General features: G+C 40.0%; 14 protein-coding genes across 14 annotated transcripts; 9 read left to right on the top strand and 5 right to left on the bottom strand.

The window, feature by feature from the left end:
• Nucleotides 1–936: 936 nt before the first annotated feature.
• Nucleotides 937–1,758, bottom strand: VCUG_01149 (uncharacterized protein; the record flags this gene model as incomplete). The annotated part of the gene is made up of 1 exon (XM_008075978.1): nucleotides 937–1,758. The coding sequence occupies one exon, from the start codon at nucleotides 1,756–1,758 to the stop codon at nucleotides 937–939; it is 822 nt and encodes a 273-aa protein (XP_008074169.1).
• Nucleotides 1,759–1,902: 144 nt separating this feature from the next.
• On the bottom strand, nucleotides 1,903–2,958 carry VCUG_01148 (uncharacterized protein; the record flags this gene model as incomplete). Its single annotated transcript, XM_008075977.1, has 1 exon — nucleotides 1,903–2,958. One exon carries the CDS (start codon nucleotides 2,956–2,958, stop codon nucleotides 1,903–1,905), a length of 1,056 nt encoding a protein of 351 aa, XP_008074168.1.
• A 310-nt stretch (nucleotides 2,959–3,268) lies between these two features.
• Nucleotides 3,269–3,583, top strand: VCUG_01147 (uncharacterized protein; the record flags this gene model as incomplete). Its single annotated transcript, XM_008075976.1, has 1 exon — nucleotides 3,269–3,583. One exon carries the CDS (start codon nucleotides 3,269–3,271, stop codon nucleotides 3,581–3,583), a length of 315 nt encoding a protein of 104 aa, XP_008074167.1.
• Nucleotides 3,584–3,642: 59 nt separating this feature from the next.
• VCUG_01146 (uncharacterized protein) lies at nucleotides 3,643–4,157 on the bottom strand (the record flags this gene model as incomplete). The annotated part of the gene is made up of 1 exon (XM_008075975.1): nucleotides 3,643–4,157. The coding sequence occupies one exon, from the start codon at nucleotides 4,155–4,157 to the stop codon at nucleotides 3,660–3,662; it is 498 nt and encodes a 165-aa protein (XP_008074166.1). The 3' UTR covers nucleotides 3,643–3,659.
• A 1,624-nt stretch (nucleotides 4,158–5,781) lies between these two features.
• VCUG_01145 (uncharacterized protein) lies at nucleotides 5,782–6,699 on the top strand (the record flags this gene model as incomplete). The annotated part of the gene is made up of 1 exon (XM_008075974.1): nucleotides 5,782–6,699. One exon carries the CDS (start codon nucleotides 5,782–5,784, stop codon nucleotides 6,664–6,666), a length of 885 nt encoding a protein of 294 aa, XP_008074165.1. The 3' UTR covers nucleotides 6,667–6,699.
• Nucleotides 6,700–7,518: 819 nt separating this feature from the next.
• VCUG_01144 (DNA repair protein rad10) lies at nucleotides 7,519–8,382 on the top strand. Its single transcript, XM_008075973.1, has one exon. It carries the CDS (start codon nucleotides 7,619–7,621, stop codon nucleotides 8,204–8,206), a length of 588 nt encoding a protein of 195 aa, XP_008074164.1. The 5' UTR covers nucleotides 7,519–7,618; the 3' UTR covers nucleotides 8,207–8,382.
• A 2-nt stretch (nucleotides 8,383–8,384) lies between these two features.
• Nucleotides 8,385–8,886, bottom strand: VCUG_01143 (uncharacterized protein). The gene has a single exon (XM_008075972.1). The coding sequence runs from the start codon at nucleotides 8,875–8,877 to the stop codon at nucleotides 8,398–8,400; it is 480 nt and encodes a 159-aa protein (XP_008074163.1). The 5' UTR covers nucleotides 8,878–8,886; the 3' UTR covers nucleotides 8,385–8,397.
• A 655-nt stretch (nucleotides 8,887–9,541) lies between these two features.
• On the top strand, nucleotides 9,542–10,299 carry VCUG_01142 (uncharacterized protein; the record flags this gene model as incomplete). The annotated part of the gene is made up of 1 exon (XM_008075971.1): nucleotides 9,542–10,299. One exon carries the CDS (start codon nucleotides 9,542–9,544, stop codon nucleotides 10,025–10,027), a length of 486 nt encoding a protein of 161 aa, XP_008074162.1. The 3' UTR covers nucleotides 10,028–10,299.
• Nucleotides 10,300–11,666: 1,367 nt separating this feature from the next.
• Nucleotides 11,667–14,008, top strand: VCUG_01141 (ribonucleoside-diphosphate reductase, alpha subunit; the record flags this gene model as incomplete). The annotated part of the gene is made up of 1 exon (XM_008075970.1): nucleotides 11,667–14,008. One exon carries the CDS (start codon nucleotides 11,667–11,669, stop codon nucleotides 13,986–13,988), a length of 2,322 nt encoding a protein of 773 aa, XP_008074161.1. The 3' UTR covers nucleotides 13,989–14,008.
• Nucleotides 14,009–16,509: 2,501 nt separating this feature from the next.
• Nucleotides 16,510–18,619, top strand: VCUG_01140 (uncharacterized protein; the record flags this gene model as incomplete). The annotated part of the gene is made up of 1 exon (XM_008075969.1): nucleotides 16,510–18,619. The coding sequence occupies exon 1, from the start codon at nucleotides 16,562–16,564 to the stop codon at nucleotides 18,617–18,619; it is 2,058 nt and encodes a 685-aa protein (XP_008074160.1). The 5' UTR covers nucleotides 16,510–16,561.
• A 1,178-nt stretch (nucleotides 18,620–19,797) lies between these two features.
• VCUG_01139 (uncharacterized protein) lies at nucleotides 19,798–20,115 on the top strand (the record flags this gene model as incomplete). The annotated part of the gene is made up of 1 exon (XM_008075941.1): nucleotides 19,798–20,115. The coding sequence occupies one exon, from the start codon at nucleotides 19,798–19,800 to the stop codon at nucleotides 20,113–20,115; it is 318 nt and encodes a 105-aa protein (XP_008074132.1).
• Nucleotides 20,116–20,304: 189 nt separating this feature from the next.
• VCUG_01138 (uncharacterized protein) lies at nucleotides 20,305–20,995 on the bottom strand (the record flags this gene model as incomplete). Its single annotated transcript, XM_008075968.1, has 1 exon — nucleotides 20,305–20,995. The coding sequence occupies one exon, from the start codon at nucleotides 20,993–20,995 to the stop codon at nucleotides 20,555–20,557; it is 441 nt and encodes a 146-aa protein (XP_008074159.1). The 3' UTR covers nucleotides 20,305–20,554.
• Nucleotides 20,996–21,611: 616 nt separating this feature from the next.
• Nucleotides 21,612–22,214, top strand: VCUG_01137 (uncharacterized protein; the record flags this gene model as incomplete). The annotated part of the gene is made up of 1 exon (XM_008075967.1): nucleotides 21,612–22,214. One exon carries the CDS (start codon nucleotides 21,612–21,614, stop codon nucleotides 22,212–22,214), a length of 603 nt encoding a protein of 200 aa, XP_008074158.1.
• Nucleotides 22,215–22,370: 156 nt separating this feature from the next.
• VCUG_01136 (uncharacterized protein) lies at nucleotides 22,371–22,885 on the top strand. The gene has a single exon (XM_008075966.1). It carries the CDS (start codon nucleotides 22,378–22,380, stop codon nucleotides 22,678–22,680), a length of 303 nt encoding a protein of 100 aa, XP_008074157.1. The 5' UTR covers nucleotides 22,371–22,377; the 3' UTR covers nucleotides 22,681–22,885.
• Nucleotides 22,886–23,139: the final 254 nt, after the last annotated feature.

Genomic DNA, 23,139 nt, shown 5'->3' with positions numbered 1-23,139 from the left:
TATACTCTTAGTGGTGCGATATGTTTTGAAGTGGCACTCAAGCCGGAGAAAAGATTTGTCTTGTATTTTATTTCAAGGCACCGGTGAAAATCATCGTAAATCGAGGGCATGCTATGATGCTCAAACCATACAATTCTTACCGTGCGTATGTGAACGACTACATGGCATTTTCTGATCAAACTAGTTGATGTGATTTTATTGTGGTTGGACAAACCGCTTGAACATCAGCTATTGCACCCAGCGCTTGTGCAGCAGCATCACACTCTCAAATCAAACTTATACTTTGTTTAACCGCTAAAACGCCCACGAAATGTCCCGCAAAAGTACGAAAAAATAAAAACATCACATCTTGCTGTTCTACGAGACGGGTCAGTTACAACATATCGCTGTTCATTCCGTATGCTGTACTTAAATATTTTTAGTACGACTTTCTCGCTAGAAAAGTGCCTTGTAGGTGATGCAATCTAAGAAAATGAATAAACGCATTTGAGTGAGGAACATAAAAAGGTGCCATTACCTCATGTACAGCTCGTGTTTTCACCCATAGGTTAAGAGACACGCTTTTGAAAGACCAGTAAAACTTTTCGTAGATCCTTTTAGGATGTTTTGTCGGTGTGGATGTATCACGGCACGTTAAGCTAACACCCGGTCTGAACCATCACTTGCGCTACCGCACGGTTTTTGAGATGAAATGCATTTTACGAACTAACACTACGTAATTTTGTGGAAGATCTGAGCAAATTGCACTTACCTGTCACAGGCAATCGTGCAGACGGGTGCGCCAGGCACTAAGCCAACACGAACAGCAAAATTGTGATCAATTGCTGGTGCACACCAGTAAATGAAAGCGACAGGCAATGAAATGCAAAGAAGAAAATCAAATTCAAAGATTTAGTACGAAATTTCATAAATTAACATTCCCACGCCTTAATAAATTTAAATGTCCTTGGGCCTATAGACTCCCAGAACCATTGCATGGTCCTTCTCGAATGGCTCTAAGGAGACCTGCTCCTTCGGCTTAATATCGTCTTTTCGCAATTTGTTGACTTCATCCGCAAACACTGATTCCGCCTTCTTGGTGGAATCTATGCAGTTAGCTTTGATGGACATCACAACACCGCCTTGACTCTTAAGAAAATATTTCGCGTTCAGCCCAACAATCCGTGCTTGATCGGGCTGTGCTACATCTGAAAATATGCAGTCTACTATCGGCACCAGCATACGGTAATTCTGGGGATATCTTGCATCATCTATGATCGGAATAATGTTGGGCCGCTTCTTCGCCAGATTTACGAGATCACGTCCGGATCTCTGGGAGAACTCGACCGCGTACACCACACCAGATGTACCAACAAGGTCCGACACGTGCGAGACAGTCGTGCCCGATGCTGCCCCTAAATAAAGGACCTTCGATCCTGGACCCATATAGACGTTTTCGCATCCCGAGACCATGCCAGCTGCCAACTTGCTTCTGTACGGATTCCATATGCGGTACTCCTTTTTTTCATCATTCGTTTCTACCGTGATTCGCTTCTCGTTGTAAACACTCATACCAGGAACCATATTCAGCGTGCACAACGAATCCTCCTTGCCCCGCGATACGTAAACACCGGGGAACCGCATGTGCTTCTCTACAAGAACCTTCGTCTGCTTGACAAACTTCTTCGGCTTTCTGATGAACTTACCATCTCTAGGCTTTCTATCAGACTCATTTCCTCTGTGTTTTGAAAATTTGTGCCTCTGCGTAACATTTGCCATTTTCGCTTAGGGCCGAACAATTTTTTTTACTTAAAATTCTTTGCGGTCAAAACGGGCTTTAAATACGAATGGTCCCCACACAGCAGATATTATAGGCTAGTTACAGCAGTACAACATCATTTTTGTGGCTGTACGACCGGTACATCAATCAATTCTGATGCTCTTACCATTTCCGTACAAAACTGTACATTTCCTCAGTTTCTTCTTCAAAAAGCATAGAAAGTCCATTGTTATTTCAATTTTTTGCACGTTTAAATGCCGGAGAGTAGCTCCGAATTGAATTACAAAATCGTAAAGCATCGTCTGTGGTATTGCAGAATTCTCCAGATCAAGCTCCTTAAGTTGGTGGTTTGAAAGGAAGATCTTGAGAACAGATGCATCGCCAACAAAGTCTCTCAAAGTAAAGGATTCTAACGCATTTATACGAAGCAGTTCCATGTACATGGTGTCATACAATTTCAATTTGCTGATGCTCGTGTAGTCCAACTCGTAGAATGCTCTGCTGCAGTGTTTTATACGCAGCAGGGGCTGCTTCACGGTGTTGTTCTGCAAGCACTCCAGCTCAAACCCGTCCTCCAAAAATGTAAAATCAATTAGCCGGCGTGTCTGAACGATGTGCATGGCCCTTTCCAAGGTAAGTCCGCATTTACTGATCAGCAGTGCATTCACACTCTCAGGAAGCTCAAAATCATTGTCCAGCTCAATGTTTACCAGTGTTAGGTCCCGTATAGCTGTAGAGCCCAGCAGCTTTCCAACTATGTTATAATTCATGTTATGCAGCTCAACTTTATTTATTGCCATGTTCCTACCTCGCACATAATCAACACTGTCCATGATCAGTCTGTCAATCGTGCTGGTGAGATAAATGCAGTCGAAGTAGCAGCAACCTGCGATCTTAAGCGTTCTTAGCGATAAAAAAGGTGCCAATTCAATATTAAACTCCCTCTTGTCGTCATACACCATGTATTTCTCGACGTGTTTAATAATAACCGACGAAAAGTTCCGGCTTGTCAGTCTAAAAAAGTCTTTCTTTCTTAACTTGGCGGACAAAGACAGCCCAGGATGATATTTTTCAATTATAAACGATAGATCAAGCGGTAATGTAAGCTTTAATTTTTGCGGTTTGGTTGTGTTCACCTTCACGGCATCTCGATAATCGCAGGGTTTGGGCCTTTTAATGAATTCGGTCAGTTTTCTCATTTCAGGGGCTCAGCAATTTTGACAGTTTTACCTTAACGAGTTCTCGTTTACCTTTTTGTGTTTTATCCAATGGGATGGACAGCAGAGCTGTGCTCCTTACCATCGCTCTGGTACAGCGCGGAACATGGGATTGAAATGTGCTAAAATATCATTCTAACGCTCAACAGTAGCGGTTAGGAATTCCATGTGGAAAATAACAAGAAAATGCTGTGATGGTGGTTATAAATTCATTTTTAGTCTGATGATGGCATGTAGAGCATTTATAAAGAGGTACAACGAAGTATGTGTGCATTAAAGTATTTCTCTGTCAATGAAAATTGCGTTTGATTACGTTTGTTGCTCAAGGAGGATCTTTAATGCTGATGTGATGATTACTTTTCGTTACGAGTACGTATATTTATCTTTTGCGTATCAGCAACATCTAAATAACACATCTCCTGGCACACTGGTCTTTGGTCTATGCACGATAAGCATTCTAACAGTGGTATTCCCGTGTTGCACACAACACTTCTTAACGCCATCAAACACATCTGCCGGTTCTGTTAAGATCGGTTATGTCCATCAGTGCTTAATTCATGGCGAATATTTTTTCCGAAACTTTTGCAGAAAATGCTCGGTTTGCTAAGCGTGTTGTATGGCGGTACCAAGCACAAATACAAGGCCTGCAACAGAGAAGAAAGGATGCTAAAACACTGTTTATTTCAAAAAACTCTTACAAATTTCAAAATTTTGGTGATATTGTTCATAATTATGGATCTTATCGACGGAATTTTATTCCTAACCGTGTACAAAACGCTGAACAGTTGGAAAAGAAATCCAAGCACCGCAAATTTACAGAACACCAGAACAACACCTGCCACAAACAATGACACACTTTTTAAGTTCCCACGGTTGTTCAAACTCATCTGTGGTATGAGGAGTAGAAGAACACCAAAACCGAAAACAATATTGCCTGCCATCATCATCACCCTGTCGAAGAACAGCACGCCGCCTATCAAAAAGAATATCGTGCCTATCACGATTATAATTAATGCAGATTCACTTCTTTCATTCATGCCAGGGGTGAAGAAATTCGTAATTGCTCTTTTCCTGGCTGTTCTGGCAGTTGCATTGCGAATTAGCCGAAGAAATGAGCGGTTTCTGCATCGTAGAAGAACGGATACCACGCTGCACCGCGTATAACGAAAAAAAGGTATCATCAGATGGGGAGCACACCAAATAAACCATGTTTGATATTGATATTAAAAGAGGACCTTGTGTGAGTCACCTTAAGAGCAAATTGCGAACTATGATTAAACTAATTTTTAAATAAACCTAAGAGCTGATTATTTGGACAAAAAGTGAATCGAAGCTGCAAAGAGCATTAAAAAACCTTTGCACAAGATTGAATACGTACCAAAAACAGTAATGAATCATAATATAACAGTTAGATATGTTGTATTTTTTTATTCAAGGATATTAGAAGTTCTGTTTCACAATACGACATATTTTCTCTCACAGCATACCATTTTCATCGTGTGAACTGTTGATCAGCTTTCACTGCTGCACCAAATCTTTGTTCATACGATGTGCAAAGTAGCATAGAATCTTTCAAAGTGATGTTAATTTGGAATGATAGTATTTCAAGACTTTGAACACTTCCATTTTGAATACTTAACAAATATAGAACTGTAGAACACCGGATCAAATAATGGAATAAATACTGGAATATGTTTGCTAGCATAAAATGTGATTATATGGCGATAGGCTGTGTAATCTTGGCTAGTGTTAGCACCATTTTGTAGAGCCGGCATGTGATGAATTGAATTCTCATGAACCAAGGGCCAGTGGACACGGTCGGTCTCAACGGCTAAAAATGCGCGTTACTTTGGGATGTGATGAAATAAATAAACGTACTTTTAGTGAAAAGGAAGACGTGAGGATTAAACAATAGCACCTTTGATAAGCCCAAACAGGAAGTACTGACAGGCATGTCACAGGAAGTCGGCCTAAAATACATCAGCAAAGAAGAAAATACAAATTTTTAGCTGCGACATAATTCTGAAATCTGCAAATAATATCGATGGTATCAAGTTCCGTGGTGCAGATCAATAAATAATAAGAATGCTACACTACAGTTTCAACGAACAGTGTTTATTCAAGTAATTATCTTTGTACCTTAAAACCTTAGATGGAAAGGCAATTTATTCTGATCTAGCGCTACTTCAAAATTAATCAAAACTGCCAGTAAAATTATCACAGATCTCCATACATAAACCAGAATAGGAAACTTCGATCACAAAAATATGTTAGTAAACGATGATTACATGCTTTTAGCGAAGAAGTTGCAAATTGAACACCTTTCGCGATGTTACGCTGGTGTTTGGATGCATTTTCAACGAAGGCGTTGTTTGTGAATAAATCATTGAAATCCGCAATAATTTATTTTGCGGTCTCACAGACCAAGCACAAGTCAGAAAAAGATGCGCGATAGAACAGATTTGCGTCTTTCTTAGCAGATAATTTTACAAATTGCAATACTTACTTATCAGAATGGTATACATCTCCTTTATCACGCAAATACACTGTGACATTTATAAGCAAAAAATAATTTGTCACACATACACAAGAAAAAGGGAAACTCAGTAGATAATTGGTTTGTACCATGATAGTTAACGCCTTTGTCCAAAACAGTGCTGCATTACTGAATTAGAACCTACAATCAATCACAAACAAACAATTAATACACTCCTAGTTCACCATAATATTGGTTTTCGTAATTTAGGAAGAAGGAGCGGAAATTGCTCCTTTTCAATGATTTAAACATTCTTTATTCACCCCCTAATGCCAGAAAATTTGGATTCCAGCAAATGTACGCTCAACCTGCGCGAACTTATTCAAGCATATGAGGGACAAAGCGCTGTTGTGCCCACACTCGATGTTGAGAAGAACCAAAATGACCTGAAAACGATTGATGTGGACATTAACCGAAACTTTCCGTTCTACGTTCACATGACAGACGACGAGAAGCAATTGTTCAGAAATGAGCTCAAGAAGACCTTACTGCGGCTGCCCGTCAGCTATGTACAGAGCATGTGCGATATTGTTGCGGTATTGATGTATTTTTACTATGCAGAGATGAGAAACGGTAGTTCGCTGGTAAGTCTGGCAGAAAGAGAAAATACAGCGTCTGCGATTGATACCAGTGAAAGCGGAGGTTTGTACGATGAAGAAACGTATGAAAGGATGTTTAAGATAATTTATAACATTTTGAAGGAGAAATACGTTCCTCTGATCGATGATCAGTTCAAGATGTACCTTGAGAACAACGATATATTCATCAAGATGATGAAGCAAAGGGGTGTTGAAATCCCTTCGAGCAAGAGCCTGATCTACACCAATAGCACGCTGACCTGGTTCAGCAGATCTATGGACAGCATGAACGATATTTACAAAATGTTTGCGCTGATCATTTCTTGCCCGACAAGCATCGTGTTTCTCCTGCTTGTTCATTATTTTGATTTTATCGAGAATAAAAAGATGATAAAAATGGATGATAACGATATAATGCCAAAAATAATCAAATTGGAGAAAGAGTTCCTGAAACTGCAAGAGGAACAAGATACCTCTAAGCCCAAGATGAGCAAAAAAGCGATCATATATGGTGTTGTTACCGGTGCTGTAGTTGCTGGTGCGGTACTATTCGGTATTTTCAAGAAGTACAAGTGATATCAGCTCAGTAAAATTTGTTAGTCTTCGCTATTTTAAGCACTTTTTGGCCTGTGATGGATCTCATTGCCTATAAAAATATTATCTGCAGCAAGAGTAGCAGTGCGATCTGTCTGGCGTGTTGTTATATTCCTGAAGCGATTGGCAAAAAGTCTCAAATCGCTGTTAAATAAGTAACAAAAAAGGTAAAATAAACAATCCGGTGCCAAGCAATGTTCACAGAACCGGTTGCTCGAAAATAATCCAACATCAGCTAAATTTATCAATTGGCAGATGTGTTGCACAGAAATGCTATTTTCATGACGGCTGTGAGAGACCTGAACGAACAAATTTGATATTTATATACGGCGTACCTGCAAGACTGGTGCTGTTTATACGTATGAATGATCGATGTAAAAGTGAAACAGGCTGTTCGTTTGTATTACAGATATGTTTATTTTGGCTTTTCAGTAATATTTGTATTTTTTCTTTTCTCCTGCAAAAAACCATTTATCGGTCACAAATCAACCAAATATTCGCGGTTGTATGAAAGGACAAATAAAAATCTCCGTAAAGAACCAAATACTCGTACGAAATCATTGATAGGATGATTCCTTCCTTTAAATCAGGGTAACTCCGCTATCACATCACTCTTTTCTGAGCAGATTTTCAACGTTTTTTAACATAACAGCGTACAATAATGAACGAACAATGTGCTAAAGGTCTTGATCAGGGGCACTTGATGCATTTGTTTGTCTGAGGAACGCAATACGCGGTGTGGCGTACGAAACACAAATAGCAAAGATTTGTGTTCCTTTCAGCATGATAAAAAAGACCACAGCTCTCTTATCTGGTTACGTTGTAATATCCGTCACTAAAACGCGTACCGTAATCAACAATTATACCCTATTTCAACAATATTTTCGTTTTCATATGCGATCCGCAATACGTATCAACCCATTTTCAGATCCCCATGGCAATCAAAGTAAATTCGAATCAGAGAGGTAATAACGTGCTAGATTATCTTAATCAGGTGAAATGGTACTATGAAGATGGTCTCACCACAGATTTTGAGATAGAAAATTTCATTTCTGTTCTTTTTCTTTCTTTACGCTTTCATTTGTGTAAACCAGAGTATATAATTGCCCGTTTGAACAACTTGAAGGAATACAGGACAAGTATCTTACTGATATACATAGACATGCACAACTACGAAGAGCACATGTCCGAGTTCGTGCAGTTTGACTGCCAAATTTTTCTTTGTTTTAGCAACGATGAGGCGGCCATGTATTTGGCAGCCATAGATGTGAACGCCCACAGATCAACAGAAATAATTAAACACAGGTACAGTTTTGATCTGCACGAAAGGAAGATCGAGTTTCTGGCTAAAATACCAAAAATTAACAAAAAGGATGCTGCCGCGCTGCTGGAGGGCAAGACGTGTCTGAAAGCACTTTTTGATGATCCAGATTACAAGGCATTGAACAATGCCAGGCTGAGCACCAAAAAAAAACAGAGCGTGGAAGAGTACATGGAAATGAGGTTTACCAACAATACCTAAGCAGATACTGCAGCGGGTGTAATTGAAACAGCAAGTAAACTTATTATTTGGATGGGACGGTCTATATCTAACAAACCGAGGAATAAATCGCGGCAGATGCTATACGCAGAGTTAGTATGCTTACAAACCTGTAGCCTGCTCTAAATATGAAATTTGGTCAAAAATGAAGTAAAAACTGTTCAACAACATCCTCAAATTTTATTGAAATTCTTACTGAACAGAATACAATCCTTGATGGTTTGCAGCGGGCTGTGCTCAGCAGGCTCTGCAGCAACATTAATTTGCTCCATCTTAAACCGGCTGTCCTTGCTCTCCAACGCCTTAATTATACTACGGATGCACCCATCCCATTCCTTGTATTTTCCCAACTGCTGGTTGATGAGTGCCACATTCTCCTCGGTCATCAACCGCTCGATTCCCAGCACAAACATTATGTGCTCGTTGTTGATGTCCTCATAGTCAAGGGTCTCTAAGAAATACAGGTACGCAAGGAAATCCGTGCTCAAAAGGATCATTAGCTCACAGGCCTTTACAAACGTGGAAACAGATGTCTTTGTAGTGTTGTACTGGTGTTTTACCATGTTAAAATTGTATTGAAACTGCTCCAGATCGTTATTTCTCATCGATTCTATACATTTATTTTCTATGTTTTCGATTTCACTTGTTTTCATTCGGGGTAGGGCGATAAATTGCAAAAATATTTGGGATGTGTGGGAGCAACGAGAGATAAAAGTAAATAAATGTGTTTTGGCGGAATAAGGCGCGAAAGTACATCCGTGCCATTATGAAATAGGCGAGATAAACCTAAAGGACGAACGAGTATGTTTGTTTGGATGATATTATACGGCGCGGAAATAAAATACCACTAACGATAAACGGTATAATCATCAAAATAGTGTCCTAGTGCACCATTCCGGTGCACTATATCGTAATATTTAGCGTATCGCATCCGTATACTCTATAACGCTTTTGACCGGTCGAGTGCCTGCGGTTATTCGATCCGCATAGCATACAAACACGCGGATAATACACAATCACAACACCACCATGGTATTCGATCCTTTCACGCATCATTACCACCGCGAACCGTAACCAATCGCGATGCACGGAGTGTCTCGCTACTCCCCTCGATTTACAAAAATTACGAATGCCCTGTCATTGTGATCAACCGTATTCCACAGGCAGTGTGCCATCGTCCACATGAAACAAAAACCGATTCAACCACTTGTTTTACATCCCAATCATAGTGATCTGGCACTCGACCACACTCTGCACACGTAATCAGAAACACAGCAATCACGGGTTACAAACAAATTCAAAACTTTTGTACCCTTCATGGCCACATGGGAGTCGAAAAATTCAAAGCGAAGAACAACGAATAGAATATTAAAGGAGTACATGGACATGGCCCTAGACCCGCCAGAGAATTGCAGTGCAGGACCGGCATCAGATGAAGAGTTTGACAAGTGGGAGGCAACGATAATAGGGCCGCACGGCACGCCGTACCAGGACGGCATTTTTCTGCTTGAGATATACTTTCCGCCGAACTATCCGTATAGTGCGCCTAAGGTGATGTTCAAGACACAAATATTTCACTGCAATATTAAGGATGGTCACATATGCCTGGACATCCTCAATACGAAGTGGAGCCCTGCGCTTACGATATCTAAGGTGCTTCTTTCTATCTCCTCGTTGCTGAGTGATCCTAATCCGAATGACCCACTTAATAAGCAGGCAGCGGATTTGTATATGAATGATAGACAGAAGCACAACCGGGTGGCGAAGGACTACACAAAGAACTATGCGATGGGGGAGAAGTAGAGCGGTGCCAATAAATACAACGATATTTTTATGTGCGTGTCAGCTTTTGTGTTTTGATGGCCGAGCAGTTCTTTACGAGTGCGTGGAGCTGCGTGCTACGTTGGAGAAGAAGGGTGGGTGCGCTGGTTGTCTGCATTTTCGTGTAGAACGGGCACGTGTTGCGCCCCTTCACGCCTACCACATCAAACTATGGTATCCCGGATTGCAGGCCAGGCATTCGCTCTGTGCGTTTTACTTGTCAAGCCCTTGCCATCAATAAGTAAAACTTCTCCTAAAAAATCAAATATTCTAATGTGTACTGTTTGTCATCCTCATTTTAAGCTGCCATTAAATTTCTACTCCTTTCCGGTCACCGATCGGTAACGTAAACATTTCCACCATGACAGTCCTGCGTTCACACCGTTCGTAATAGAAGAACACACTGCGGTAGCACTCTGCTCCTTTTGTTCTGTTCGTGTTCATCTCTCGTTCTGTTATTGCACCGTTCTCATTCCATTTATGCGCCATACTCCCAGTATTTAAACCACGTTCCCTTCGCTCACAGCAATTCATCCCATCAATCACCCGTCAAAGCGTAATACACCGTGTTAATAAATGTCATACACTAGCGAACACACCCCGCACGTAATTAAGACGAATATTCTACGTTGTGGCATCGTTGTTGAACCATTACCATTTAATTCCTTGGCATATCATATCTTGTGCATTCCTTGATCGGAAGATAAAGTAAATCCATGCAGCCAAAGGCACAATAAAGAAGGCGGTGCTGATAAGGATTTTGTGCACAGTACGGGTAAAATTGCAATACCGGTGCTCAGCACCATACGACAGCAATTTTTTATTAAATGTACGTTTATTCAGATTTGAAAACAACAGCAAGCCATTTCCCAATTTATACCATGTACCATTTACCATCCCGTCCTGTACAACCGGTCAAACACGGCATTAAAACAGCACATCAAGTGCTGTTTTATTTATCGATGTGTTTTAAAGCGTGTATACACCATCATATCGCTGTTTAGGGCCGTCAAACTCATTGCACATCACATTTTTAATGAATAGAGGAGTGAACCAAGCAATTAAGTACGGGCTGAGGAAGTGCACCACTCGTGTGAACGGCTGTGTTTCACGTGTTCGTATGAGCTGGCATTTTATCATTGATCGGCATCGTAAACTACGGGTGTGTTAGATCTGACAGCTGGATGCACATCGGTTAAGACGTGCTGTGCATATTATCGGTGATAAGTGCACTGATAATGTTTTAATGGCAGCACGATGGTAAAGAGTGGTGTATCACACCGTAGCACGCCATACCGCACACACTCACGTCGTATTGAACCGATCAGTAAATTTGTTAGAAAAGCGTTCACTCATCAACCGTGCTATGTGTTTTACCGTACGTGTCTTCTGCCTTGATCGGCCCATTCAGTGCCGCCTCTTTCCTTCCATCCCACTCAAAACATGTCATGCACCAAAAACACCTCGTAACACCAACCGTTCTCTCATGCATCCATGCTAGACGGATAGAAAATTGCATTCGCATAAATGACCTTTCTAATTATTTCCTGGTTTGCCTCCAAAATATCGAATCTTTTTTCTGACAAAAAAAACTATAAAAATAAAAAAATATTAGAGCGGTATGTTCGTGCGTAACAGCGATAAAATTTTAGAGCCGCTTGATACCAAGAAAATACATAAAATGCTGTTGGAGTGTTCGCATGGCCTCAACATCATGAGAGAGGAGCTTGATGACCTGTTCAACAAAATAGAGAGCGGGCTGTGCGACAATCTTAGTACATGCGATATCGTGTCGCTTGCTGCGGAGTGTGCAGCATCAGCAATGACCAAGAATCCTGATTTTGGATGCATAGCGGCACGTATCGTGGTGCGGGAGCACCACAAGGTAACGCTCGATACCTTCTACGAGAAGGTGAAGTACTGCTACGAGCAGAAGAGGTACTTCAGCAGGGAATTTTGCGAGCGGGTGCGTGAGAACAAGGACGCGATACAGGCCCAGATCGATTACAGCAGGGACTACGACATTTCGTTCTTCGGGTTCAAAACGATGGAAAAGTCCTACATGCTGTCCATCAACAGCCGGACAGTGGAACGGCCACAGGACCTGTTCATGCGTGTAGCGCTTGGAATACACTACGACTCGCTGCAGGATGCATTTGAAACGTACCATCTGATGTCGCAGAAGTACTTCGTGCACGCTACGCCCACGATGTTTAACGCGGGCACGCTAACGCCGCAGCTCTCATCGTGCTTCCTCCTAGGAATAGAGGAAGACTCAATCGAGGGCATCTTCAAAGCGGTGTCTGATGCAGCAAAGATTTCTAAGACTGCAGGCGGCCTTGGCATGAATGTGCACAAACTGCGTGGCGCCAATTCACTTATCAAATCTACAGGTGGTCGTGCATGCGGCATTATACCGGTTGCAAAGATATTTGAAGCGACACTGCGCTGCATTGATCAAGGCGGCAAGAAACGACCGGGATCGATGGCGATCTACGTCGAGCCGTGGCACTCCGATATCTTTGAGTTCCTTGATATACGCAAGAACACGGGTAAAGAGGAGCTGCGTGCACGCGATATTTTCACAGCGCTGTGGATACCTGATCTGTTCATGCGGAGGGTGCACAACGATGAGAACTGGTCGCTGTTCTCCAACGATGATGTCCCGAACCTGTACAATCTGTACGGAGATGAGTTTGACAAGGCGTACGAGATGTACGAAAAGAATGGCATGGCGCGGCGGACCGTGCGTGCACAGAAGTTGTGGAAGGCTATTCTGAGCAGTCAGATCGAGACTGGCACGCCGTACATGTGCTACAAAGATTCAGCGAATAGGATGAACAATCAGAAGCACCTTGGCACGATCAAATGCAGCAACCTATGCTCGGAAATAATGGAGTACACCGAGGAGAACGAAATAGCGGTGTGTAACTTGGCATCCCTCGGCTTGCCCAGGTTCATGCAAGACGGCCAGTTTGACTATGAGAAGCTCAAAATGGTCACCAAGATTGTCGTAAAGAACCTCAACAAAGTGATAGACGTAAATTTGTATCCTCTACCCGAGACAAGGAACAGTAATCTCAAACATCGTCCCATCGGCCTTGGAGTGCAGGGCCTTGCTGATGTTTTTGTGATGCTGAGGATGCCGTATGATTCAAAGGAGGCGCGTGCCGTAAATTTGCGCATATTTGAAACGATTCATTTTGCAGCACTTGATGCGAGCTGTGAGCTTGCGAAGGAGTATGGGCCGTATGACAGCTATGAAGGAAGCCCGATGAGTCAGGGCGTGCTGCATTTTGATATGTGGAACGTGGTGCCTGTGACAAACCATGATTGGCGGGGTCTCCGTGCCAGGATAGCGAAGTATGGTGTGAGGAATTCCTTGCTTGTTGCACTAATGCCCACTGCAAGCACCTCTCAGATACTCGGGTACAACGAGTGCTTTGAGCCCTTCACCACGAATATTTATACGCGCCGCACGCTTGCGGGTGAGTTCCAGGTGGTCAACACGTACCTGATGCACGACCTGATGAAGCTCAATCTATGGAGCGATGAGATGAAGAACATCCTGATACAGGAAGAGGGAAGTATTCAAAGAATTGAGGGTATACCGGACGAGATAAAGAGGCTTTATAAGACAGCGTGGGAGCTGAAGATGCGTAGTTTGATTGATCTGGCAGCTGACAGGGCACCGTATGTTGACCAGTCGCAGAGCCTAAATATTTTTATGGCACAGCCAACATATCCTAAGCTGACGAGCATGCATTTTTACGGTTTTAAACGGGGACTTAAGACCGGCATGTATTATTTGAGGACTAGACCGATATCAGCTGCTGTTAAGTTTACGGTTGATAGAGGCATGGTGAGCACAACAAAGTTGCTCCAAAAATCATCGTGTAGTCCCACGAGTGAAGATGATGAGTGCATGTCATGTAGTGCGTAGAATAATCTAAGTAAAATAGTTTTAAAGATTTTGTTTCATTGCTTACGATTGTAAATTGTATCCTTGGTATGACAACAAAGGTAATTATCGTCCTGTAGTGCGCTCGATTGTGCGAAAACAGAGTGATTTCTGATGAATTGGATGAATCTGCTTTTTAAGTACCGAAGGAAGGAAACCTGGGTATCATATATAACTATGGGAGAATTTTACTCATTAATCGCTGGTCATGCTACGTGCCGATAGGCTGTCAAGCATCTTTGAGCGTGAAAGTGTCGATTTGCGAGCGATTAGCTACAGAGATATATCGTGTACGCAGCCAGCCCGTACATGATCGCAAGATAGTGCAGCCTGAAGCATAGAGTGACGTACGTAGCCTTCTTGGATTTATCAAAGACATACGATGTGTTACTACAGAGGGCCTGCTGGCCAAGCTGTGGTCGTACAACTTCCACGGAAATCTCGTTTGGCTTCTCACTGCCTTGTACGGGCATCCGTGCTGACTGGCTAAATTCGTTCAGCATTGTTAATGTACAATATCGAAGTTAGATAGAGATGCCCGCGTCCCCGGTTCTGTTTAACCTGTGCACCAATGACCTGTTCGATGGTCTCAGCAAAGTCACAGTGCAACCGGCGCGAGGTCATTCCAAGCCTGCTCTACTTGCCAAGTCTGCCCATGAACTGCAGAGCAGGCTACACAGGATCAGCTATTGGTGCAAACGGTGAAAGATGTCTCTGCACATTAACAGGATTGAAGTATTTGTATTTGGTCCAGGAGATGCATACAGAATGTGCTTTATCGAGCAGTTTCTTCCTGATATAGATAGCTATACACACCTCAGCCTACTATTGACATCTGATCCTGACGTGAAAGTAGTAATACGGGTAAGAAAGAAAAGATGGTCCGTAAGTCCATGAGATGAAACCGCTCCTCACACAGAAGTTTGTGCCAGCATCCACTAAAATGCTTTTGGTCAAGTTCGTTCTACTTCCGATTGCAACCTACGGGTGCGAGTTGTATAGCGTCCACTACCCATTCCAGAATAAAAGTTATTCGAGCGCTTCTGAGGAAGATAATGAAAGTCATGGCTTGTATGTTAAAGCCACTGCTGCGGTTTCAGCACACCTTTATATTGTGATAGGATGCGAGCGAAGATTTTGAGCAAGATGAAAGACAAATTTTCCTTATAAACTAAATTCTAGTAGTCATGACCGGATCTAGCGGACCACAAAAGTGTGTTTATTCGGATATTGTAATGTGTGAATATAAGTAAACGAGTTTTAGTGAAAAAATGAGCTACTATCACATGTGTTGTTTCCTTGCACTAGCATTGCCATAATTACCCCTAGACTTAGGATGTTGTTCTGTATTGTATCGTTTTCTTAGCTTTGTTTAGCTTCAACACCATCTCTCAATATATTGGTACATCTTTTTCTTCTTTTGCTGATAGCATATCAATTTGAGAGAAAACAGCTGTGCTGTAAAATTGCTGCAAAACCACACAAATATTTGCATAATAAATACTAATTAAATTGATCACACTATAATACCACATTTAATATTTTAATGTTGCTGTCATTTACAATTTTTTGATTATTTTTCTAATTATCTGTCAAAAAGATGCAATATAGTCATCAAGACCACAGTGATTAGCGCTCATTCTTAGTCAACCACCATATGTAAATATGTTGTTACGATTGAATATTTTTAATTAAATACCAGTTTAGTAACAATTGTGTCATGGCTTTACAACACGTGATATCGATTGTGAAATGGCAACAAAATATCATGTCATGATTATCATGAGAATACTAGCACATTATGTAGCTATAATATTGTACAAAAAGAGCATAAAGAAGACGAGTACTGATTATTACAATCGGTTTGTTCAGCAACTTGTAAAAAAATACTTTCAAACAGTGCTTTAAGTAGTTACAACATTCAAAAAACAAATGCAGGTGACATTTTATATTAACATCAGTTGATCAACATTGATGACATTTATGTTCAATATTTGTTCGAATTGATTTGATGATAAGAAATTCATTTGGAGTAGAAATGATAACAGGAAAAGAATGCAGTGATACTAGCACACACAATATAACTAGTGTACATGCATTGTAATAAACATAAATATGATAATGCATTGATAATTGCATATTGTAATGTAGCTTTCAGCTTTTCGTGAGGTAGAACAACACAATTACAATATGAGTTTTCTGATCAAAAGCAAAACATGTGTTTAACAGCAATGTACTGATCACTTAACAATACTTTTATTCTTCCATTATCATATTCTTACATCATATCGAAGTTCACACAATTAACAACAGTGTGTTGACCATGAATACTTCGTTCATGCAAACAACTAGTTTACTATTTTCTGTAACATATTGATGAGAAAAGCAGACCTATTTTGTGTGATCGATGCCATAAACAAGAAAAGAACACACTAAACTTGTAAAATGTGTGCAGCATGATTGTTAGTGTCAAAAAAATCATAATTTAATGCTGTCCTTCTCGTCTAATCACATGACCAACAACCATATGAGATGAACAAAAAGCACGTGCCGATATGAATGAATTTCCTTATCATTTTTGCAAATTTAAAACTATAAAAGGAAAGAATTCTGTGGATCCCATGATTTTTTTCGGTAATTTATTGTTCATTCATCAATTGTTATGTGCCAACATAGATGGTGGAGAGGGTGATGATGGCTCAGAATATGTATATACAGAGGAAGAACTTGAGTATGATCTTAAGCACTTACTGGATGAACCTGAAGAACACTTGGATCTCAGGTGTGCCCACATTGTGGAACGTCTTCTCTTGTCAGATTGTGAGACACTTTTGGAGAGGGCAACAAGGAAAAAATACGAGAACTTGCAAACCTTCTATCGTGAACTTTCAAAGACAATACAATTTGTCTACGAGGCAGAGAAGTTCAGCTTATACTTTTCTGCCCAACAGGAAGATAATGCTGAGCCAAGAGAGAGATTGAAAGTTTTTATTGACAAATCAAGCATTGAAAAAGCAAAATATATTTTAAAACGATTCGACCGTGTGAATTTGACAATTGTTCATGGGTTGTCTGTGAATTTGCATGATGTTGATCTCGATGACACAATGCAGCAATTTAGTTTCATCACCGATTTATACCTTCTAAAATTGGTACATCTACATGCGAATCGGAAAGGTGAACCCCATAAAACATTGCAAGATTTCATTGATCTTGAAGAACTTCCAAAATTGCGAACACTTAAAGTGAAGCATATGTTTGTAACAGATGAATTTTTAGAGAAAGTGAGTAGCATGAAATTGGAAAGTCTAAGTTTTACTGGATGTGCTTTTCTTACTGTGCAACAACCGGAAGATTTTAAGGTAGCTTTTGGAGAATCATATGAGACTATCTGCTTCAGTAAGTGCGAGATGTACAGAACATATTGGTCATCTTATGTTTTAGGTGGAATGCACTCTATAGCGATCATAATCAATCTAAATAAGTGCGTAAAACTACGCAATCTGACGGTAAACATGGGTGAATATGCGAGTGTTATACTCAGTAAACAAATAGTAAGGGGTCTACGGTGTTTATCACTAGGCGAAAAGAACCATGAACTGCTACTTTCGTCTTCTCAGTGTTATGGTGCTAGACTAGAGCATCTAACAATTGATACAGAAAATTATGAGCTCGCTGTTAATGTTCTAAAGGGAATTAACCGAAACGAACTTAAGCATTTAGTATTGATTTGTCATGTTTGTGATGTTTCCGATTTATTTAACCTAGACTTTGCCGCTCTTGAAGTTTTAGAAATTGATGCTGGCGGTGGTAATTTGAGGTTGGATGCTAGGCTAACCAGTGGAATACAAATGAAAAAGTTAGAAACACTGAGAATAAATTGCTGGTGTGTGGATAAAGTGTTCATGCAAATGATAACTGAACTGAAAATGTTAAAATATCTTGAAATGCTTGTAAAAGGTTGGAATTGTAATCATGAAATTCTACATAGACAACTAAGCAATTTGAAAGGTCCAATAGAAAAACTCTTTGTTAGTTCTAATATGACCATTGGTGAATTGGTAAGGTTAATAGAACCTTTGAACAAGCTGGAAGAATTTTACATAGACGGTAGATCCATACTTCCGTTGTCTGATAGCCCCGCCAATCGAAATGATGATGAATTTCAACTTGCAAAAGTTGATGCGAACAAACGGAATTTGGTGGAGAGCAGGAATGTGATGCATCTAAAACTCCACACTCTCCATATTGGCTTAGATTCAGCTTATGAAGAACTAATCGAATTTATGTTGTGTCAAGGTTTTGAAGCTTTCGCAGGTATTAAGAAACTGGTGATATTTGAAGCACCAACAGATTCTTGGACAAGGTTAGAAAAAATTCAAAAGTTATCAGAAATTTCGCCAGATCAGCTAAATAACTTGATCGAAAATATTTTTGAGACGCTCAAACAGCTTGATGTACTGATTATCCGTTATATGAGTTTTCACATTTCTGAAGAAAAGGCTCATATTCTTCGTAAGCTTTTTTCTGAGAAGTGTAGATCTCTCAAGGAGCGATGCGAGTGGTCAGATAAGTGCAATGAAGAACAAACAATCTTCGAGCTTTATAAGTAAAAGTTAAGTTATTTTTCGATATTCTGGTGCTGATCATTTCTTTTTTATGATTGTAATGATCTCAGGTCTCATTGTTCATGGTATTCAAGCAATCTACAACATATTAACGATATGAGCCAACAGCATGAATGATGCTATCAATCTAAACACAATGGATTGTGTCTCCTGCATATGATCAACGCCATTGCTGCAGAAAATTTGTTGATATGAACAATTAAGATCCTTGTTGATCTGTGAAGCGATTTAAAACCGCTTGTGTTGAGGCCACCGCACGGTCATGTTTAACAGTAATGAAGTATTTACCAAAAATAAAAGCTGGTATGATGTTGTGATCTATTCGAACATACTACGGATGACATGTCATTCAAGAAAGCGATTCGAGCCGTGTGCTGTGAGATAGTCTAGCTGTCATGCACCGTTAAAAGCGTGACAAGCAGTTTTAGATATGTTAATTTCATTAATTCACCTTTATTGTTTTAGAAAATTGTTGCTGTTAATCGAGCAACTGATGAACTGCATAAATTAAATACGTGTTGGCACATTCATGTTTGTCTATTACCTGATAAATATTGACAGGAGAAAATGGTCGTTCTGTGAAAGTATGAGAGAGGAACAATATGGCATCTCTTCTGAGAATGCTAATGATGGGCTGGATATTGAGCACGCTTTCCTTGGCTGGGTGTCAGTTTACCAAGAATCACATTTATCTGTAGATTCCGATAACATGAGTTCCTCAAAGTGCTCTTGAGAGGTGTTGTTGCGCAAGTTATGGCTTGTATGTTAGGACTACTGCTGCGGTTGTAGCACATCTTAATGCTGTGATGCAGATTATACGAAGATGTTGTTCAAACTAGCGCATTAGCTTCCTCCATGGATCAAAAAACAACGATCAAGATCGGTCTCAACAAACAAAAAAGTTTGTTTATCCAAATGCTGTAGTATGCGAATAAAAATAAATAACTTTTAGTGAAAAATAAACAGAATTCCTCCCATCGCCCTCTTTAAAACGCATATTGATTTATTCCATCCCTTTGCCACGAATCACCAGCATAAAACGATCGCCCTCCCAGAAAGAATTAAATTGGTGCCTTAATCTCCTTCTAAAGGATATAAAACCGTACAACAGCACGGCATTCATCAAACATGCCAAAAGGAAGAGCATATTCAACAAAAAGAGTATGTACATCCTAGCATATGAGAATGACCTTATCGGGTTTTTAATGTATAGGACGGAACGTAAAGTAATGTACGTTTATGAAGTACATGTAGATGAGCTGTATAGAGGTAAAGGAATTGGTAGCATGCTTTTGAAGTGCGCCTATGGTGTTCTTGAGAAGAAGTATGTGAAGATGGTGTTATTTGTTGACAGGAGAAATTTAGGAGCAGTTAGGTTTTATGTTCGTAATGGGATGGCCAGGGATATTGAGGAAGAGTATAAAGGATCGGGATATGAGGCTTATTCTTATGTGAGAAGAGGAGTAAATATTGAGAATTAATATGCAGAAAGATTTTGTAGCGCTTGTTTAGCACCACCCTTATAGTTTGTCCCACTCATTACGTGCACAGTTTCTTCCCTCATTTAAACGTTGCTTATGGGCTTGTTATACACGGCATATCATTCCTTATCATGTATGGTACATTTTTACATGAGAAGACCTTCCTACATATGTAAATTGTTCTTCGTTCTTTACACACATATTTCTCCTCAAATTAACTTTATTTCCAAAAACGGCCTTACAAAGCACGCATACCACGTTTATTGTAAATAAATTTTAGCAAATTATTGCTAACTACGGTTTTGTTGATTGCTGTTTTAGGATGCACGTTGCGGTTTTCTGCATAGGAACAAAGTATGTGCCTATGGATGACATCTTAAACAAATGCATATTTCATACTCCTCTTTATCGCCAATCGGTACCACCAGCTATTTCCTCCCTACTCTTCTACCATCACACTGCCTCGTATTTTAAACTTCAACCCCATACAAAAATAAGTATCACGCACCACACTCAACTCCCAGTCATAATACACCAATCCACTCTCCACAAAAAGTACACACTTGCCCAGCTTGTCATTAACCTTCCTAACCATAACCATATCAAATGCACTCATACCTGTTTTATAGAACAGCAGATAGTCGTACTGCTCAATAACATTCAATATAAATGGTAAATTACTTATTGCGGTAACGAATAGTGCCCGCTCTTTCTGTTTGAGTGTATTTATGTCTGGAAATAGCACGGTTGATTTAGTGACAAGGAGCGTATTAGTTGTGGATAGAACGATTGACTGGATGAATGATGTTGATTTGTACAGGGTGGTATCATTTATAAATGTTGTTTTATTGGTCAGTTTTGATAGGATGGTGTTTTCCATTTCTTCTTCTTTTTTTGGGGCTGTGCCGTGGAAACGGTAATGAAAGGCACTATAAGCAGGTGGGTGGTAGTACGATAATGAATAGAGTAAGAGTTTGATTGTAAATGTAGAGACATGGAGTAGAATGTTAATGTACGGTACAGTAAAGAGAGAACGGTAAGGCTGTGTTGGTAGGAAATAATTTGTTTGATATTCTGATGAAGAGATGACCGCACATTTACTTAAGATTAATTACAAAGCGAGTCATTGCATTTAATTGATACATTTACGGTGTTAACGTACACTGATCCTTTAAATACGTCTAATACTTGACAAGGTGTTCGTATCGTACCGTAAAAATTGCCACCAATGTTTCGTTACTCACGGTACAAATAAATTCATTTTTCATCGCTCTACTCACGGCACAATATAACAATCAAACACGAGCTGACAAGTAGTAATTAATACCTGCAGCTCTCTTAATGCTCCATAACATCTAACAAAAATAAAAATATGGTTTACTTACCGCTACGGTATACTCCACATCATTTAATAAGCCAACAATTAGCAAATAATATGATGGTATGCGCGTGAAAATACCTAAATTTCTACAAAAAGAAAAGTATGATTATGCACAATGGATGCAGAGCTGCTTGACAGCATTCTCACGGCGTATAAAAAACTGAGGATGGAGTTTCACAAACTAAGGAATGAAATAAGAAGAATGTATAGCAACACTAAGAAGAGTATAAAACACGAAATAAAAGGTATAAAGACGGATATGGGAAGTTCTGTGAAAATGAACAAGAGAGTTAGGGGTGGTAGCGGTACAGTAAGGAACAGAAATGTAAATAACAGATTTGGTAAATTAGAGAATAGGAAAGTGAAGAGAAAGGATGTGGTTAGTGGTAATAGAACAGATAAATCGGTGAAACAAAGGATGAATGGAGGAGCGTGTAGAATAGTTGAAGTGAACAAACAGGATGAGCACAGAATAGTTGAAGTGAACAAATTAGAAAATAAAAACGGAACAAATAAACCGGAAGAATACAGAGCGATTGAAGTGATTGATAACCGCAATGAGCACATGATTCGAAATAATGCAGCAAATGTTGCCTTGATGAGCCGTTCTGCACGTGGTAACAAGGACGTAACGAAAACGGAGAAAGAAGGTGTACGGATGAAAAACAAAAACAATCTGGGCTCGTTCATGAAAATGTTACAGGAAGAAACAGAATAAACGGTTTTTACTGCAGTAATACAATCATCGCTTCTTCTTCGCTTACCATACGTGCTGACAACAATATTTTGCCGCGAACCGCCGAGGGGTACATTAATTAGGGTACGCCCTGCCATAAAAATATGCCTTAATTTGTTCTCTGTCTAGGGGGTCCTGTTTTTACATGGACAACAAAACAGAACTTATCAAAAAAATAAACACCTCCATAGAAAAGATCTTAGACTCTCTCATCGACATATTCACAATTTTGCAAACAACGAACACAGAAGATTACGAAGAACTAAGAGATGTTACGTGTGTGCAACGTAAGATTGTGCAGGTATCTGATTCTGTACTGCATATCTATAACTATACGGTATTACTGAGGTATACGAGGTATGAGAAGGTCGAGAAGAGGGCAGAACATGATGTGTTTGATGCCGATAGTATGTTTAATGACATAGTTAATGAAATAATGGATGGCTAAGGATACGTACGTGTTGATTGATACTAGGTGATTAAAGAACTGTAGTGGTGGTATTAATTACTTTGAGTGCAGAGTGATGGTGTATTTATCTTGGAATAAAGGAGCTGTTCTGATAACTACGTTTGAACTATGAATTAACGAATAGATTGGTTGTCTTTAATACTGCCCCATGTTAAATAACACCTCGTATTGTGTGACAAAATACCGGTAATTTACACGAATGGTATTTTCTTCAAAACGAGTGTAACACCATAATTTGAAAGCATATGCTGCTGCTTAGTCCTCTTATAACGCGCTATACCACGTGCTATCGCTCTTTAACATCATTTAAAAGCATCGAGACAGCGCAAAATTTGCTTTCACGTAGTGATGTAAAATGAGCATGAAAATGCCTTAGCTGGAATAAAAATTGAACAAATTTGTTGCGATGAAGAATGCTATACCTAATATAGTTGTTGA

The sequence above is a fragment of the Vavraia culicis genome, assembly GCF_000192795.1.
Source record: "Vavraia culicis subsp. floridensis unplaced genomic scaffold supercont1.16, whole genome shotgun sequence".
Lineage (NCBI taxonomy): Eukaryota > Fungi > Microsporidia > Pleistophoridae > Vavraia > Vavraia culicis.
This window is presented reverse-complemented; position numbering and strand designations above follow the sequence as displayed.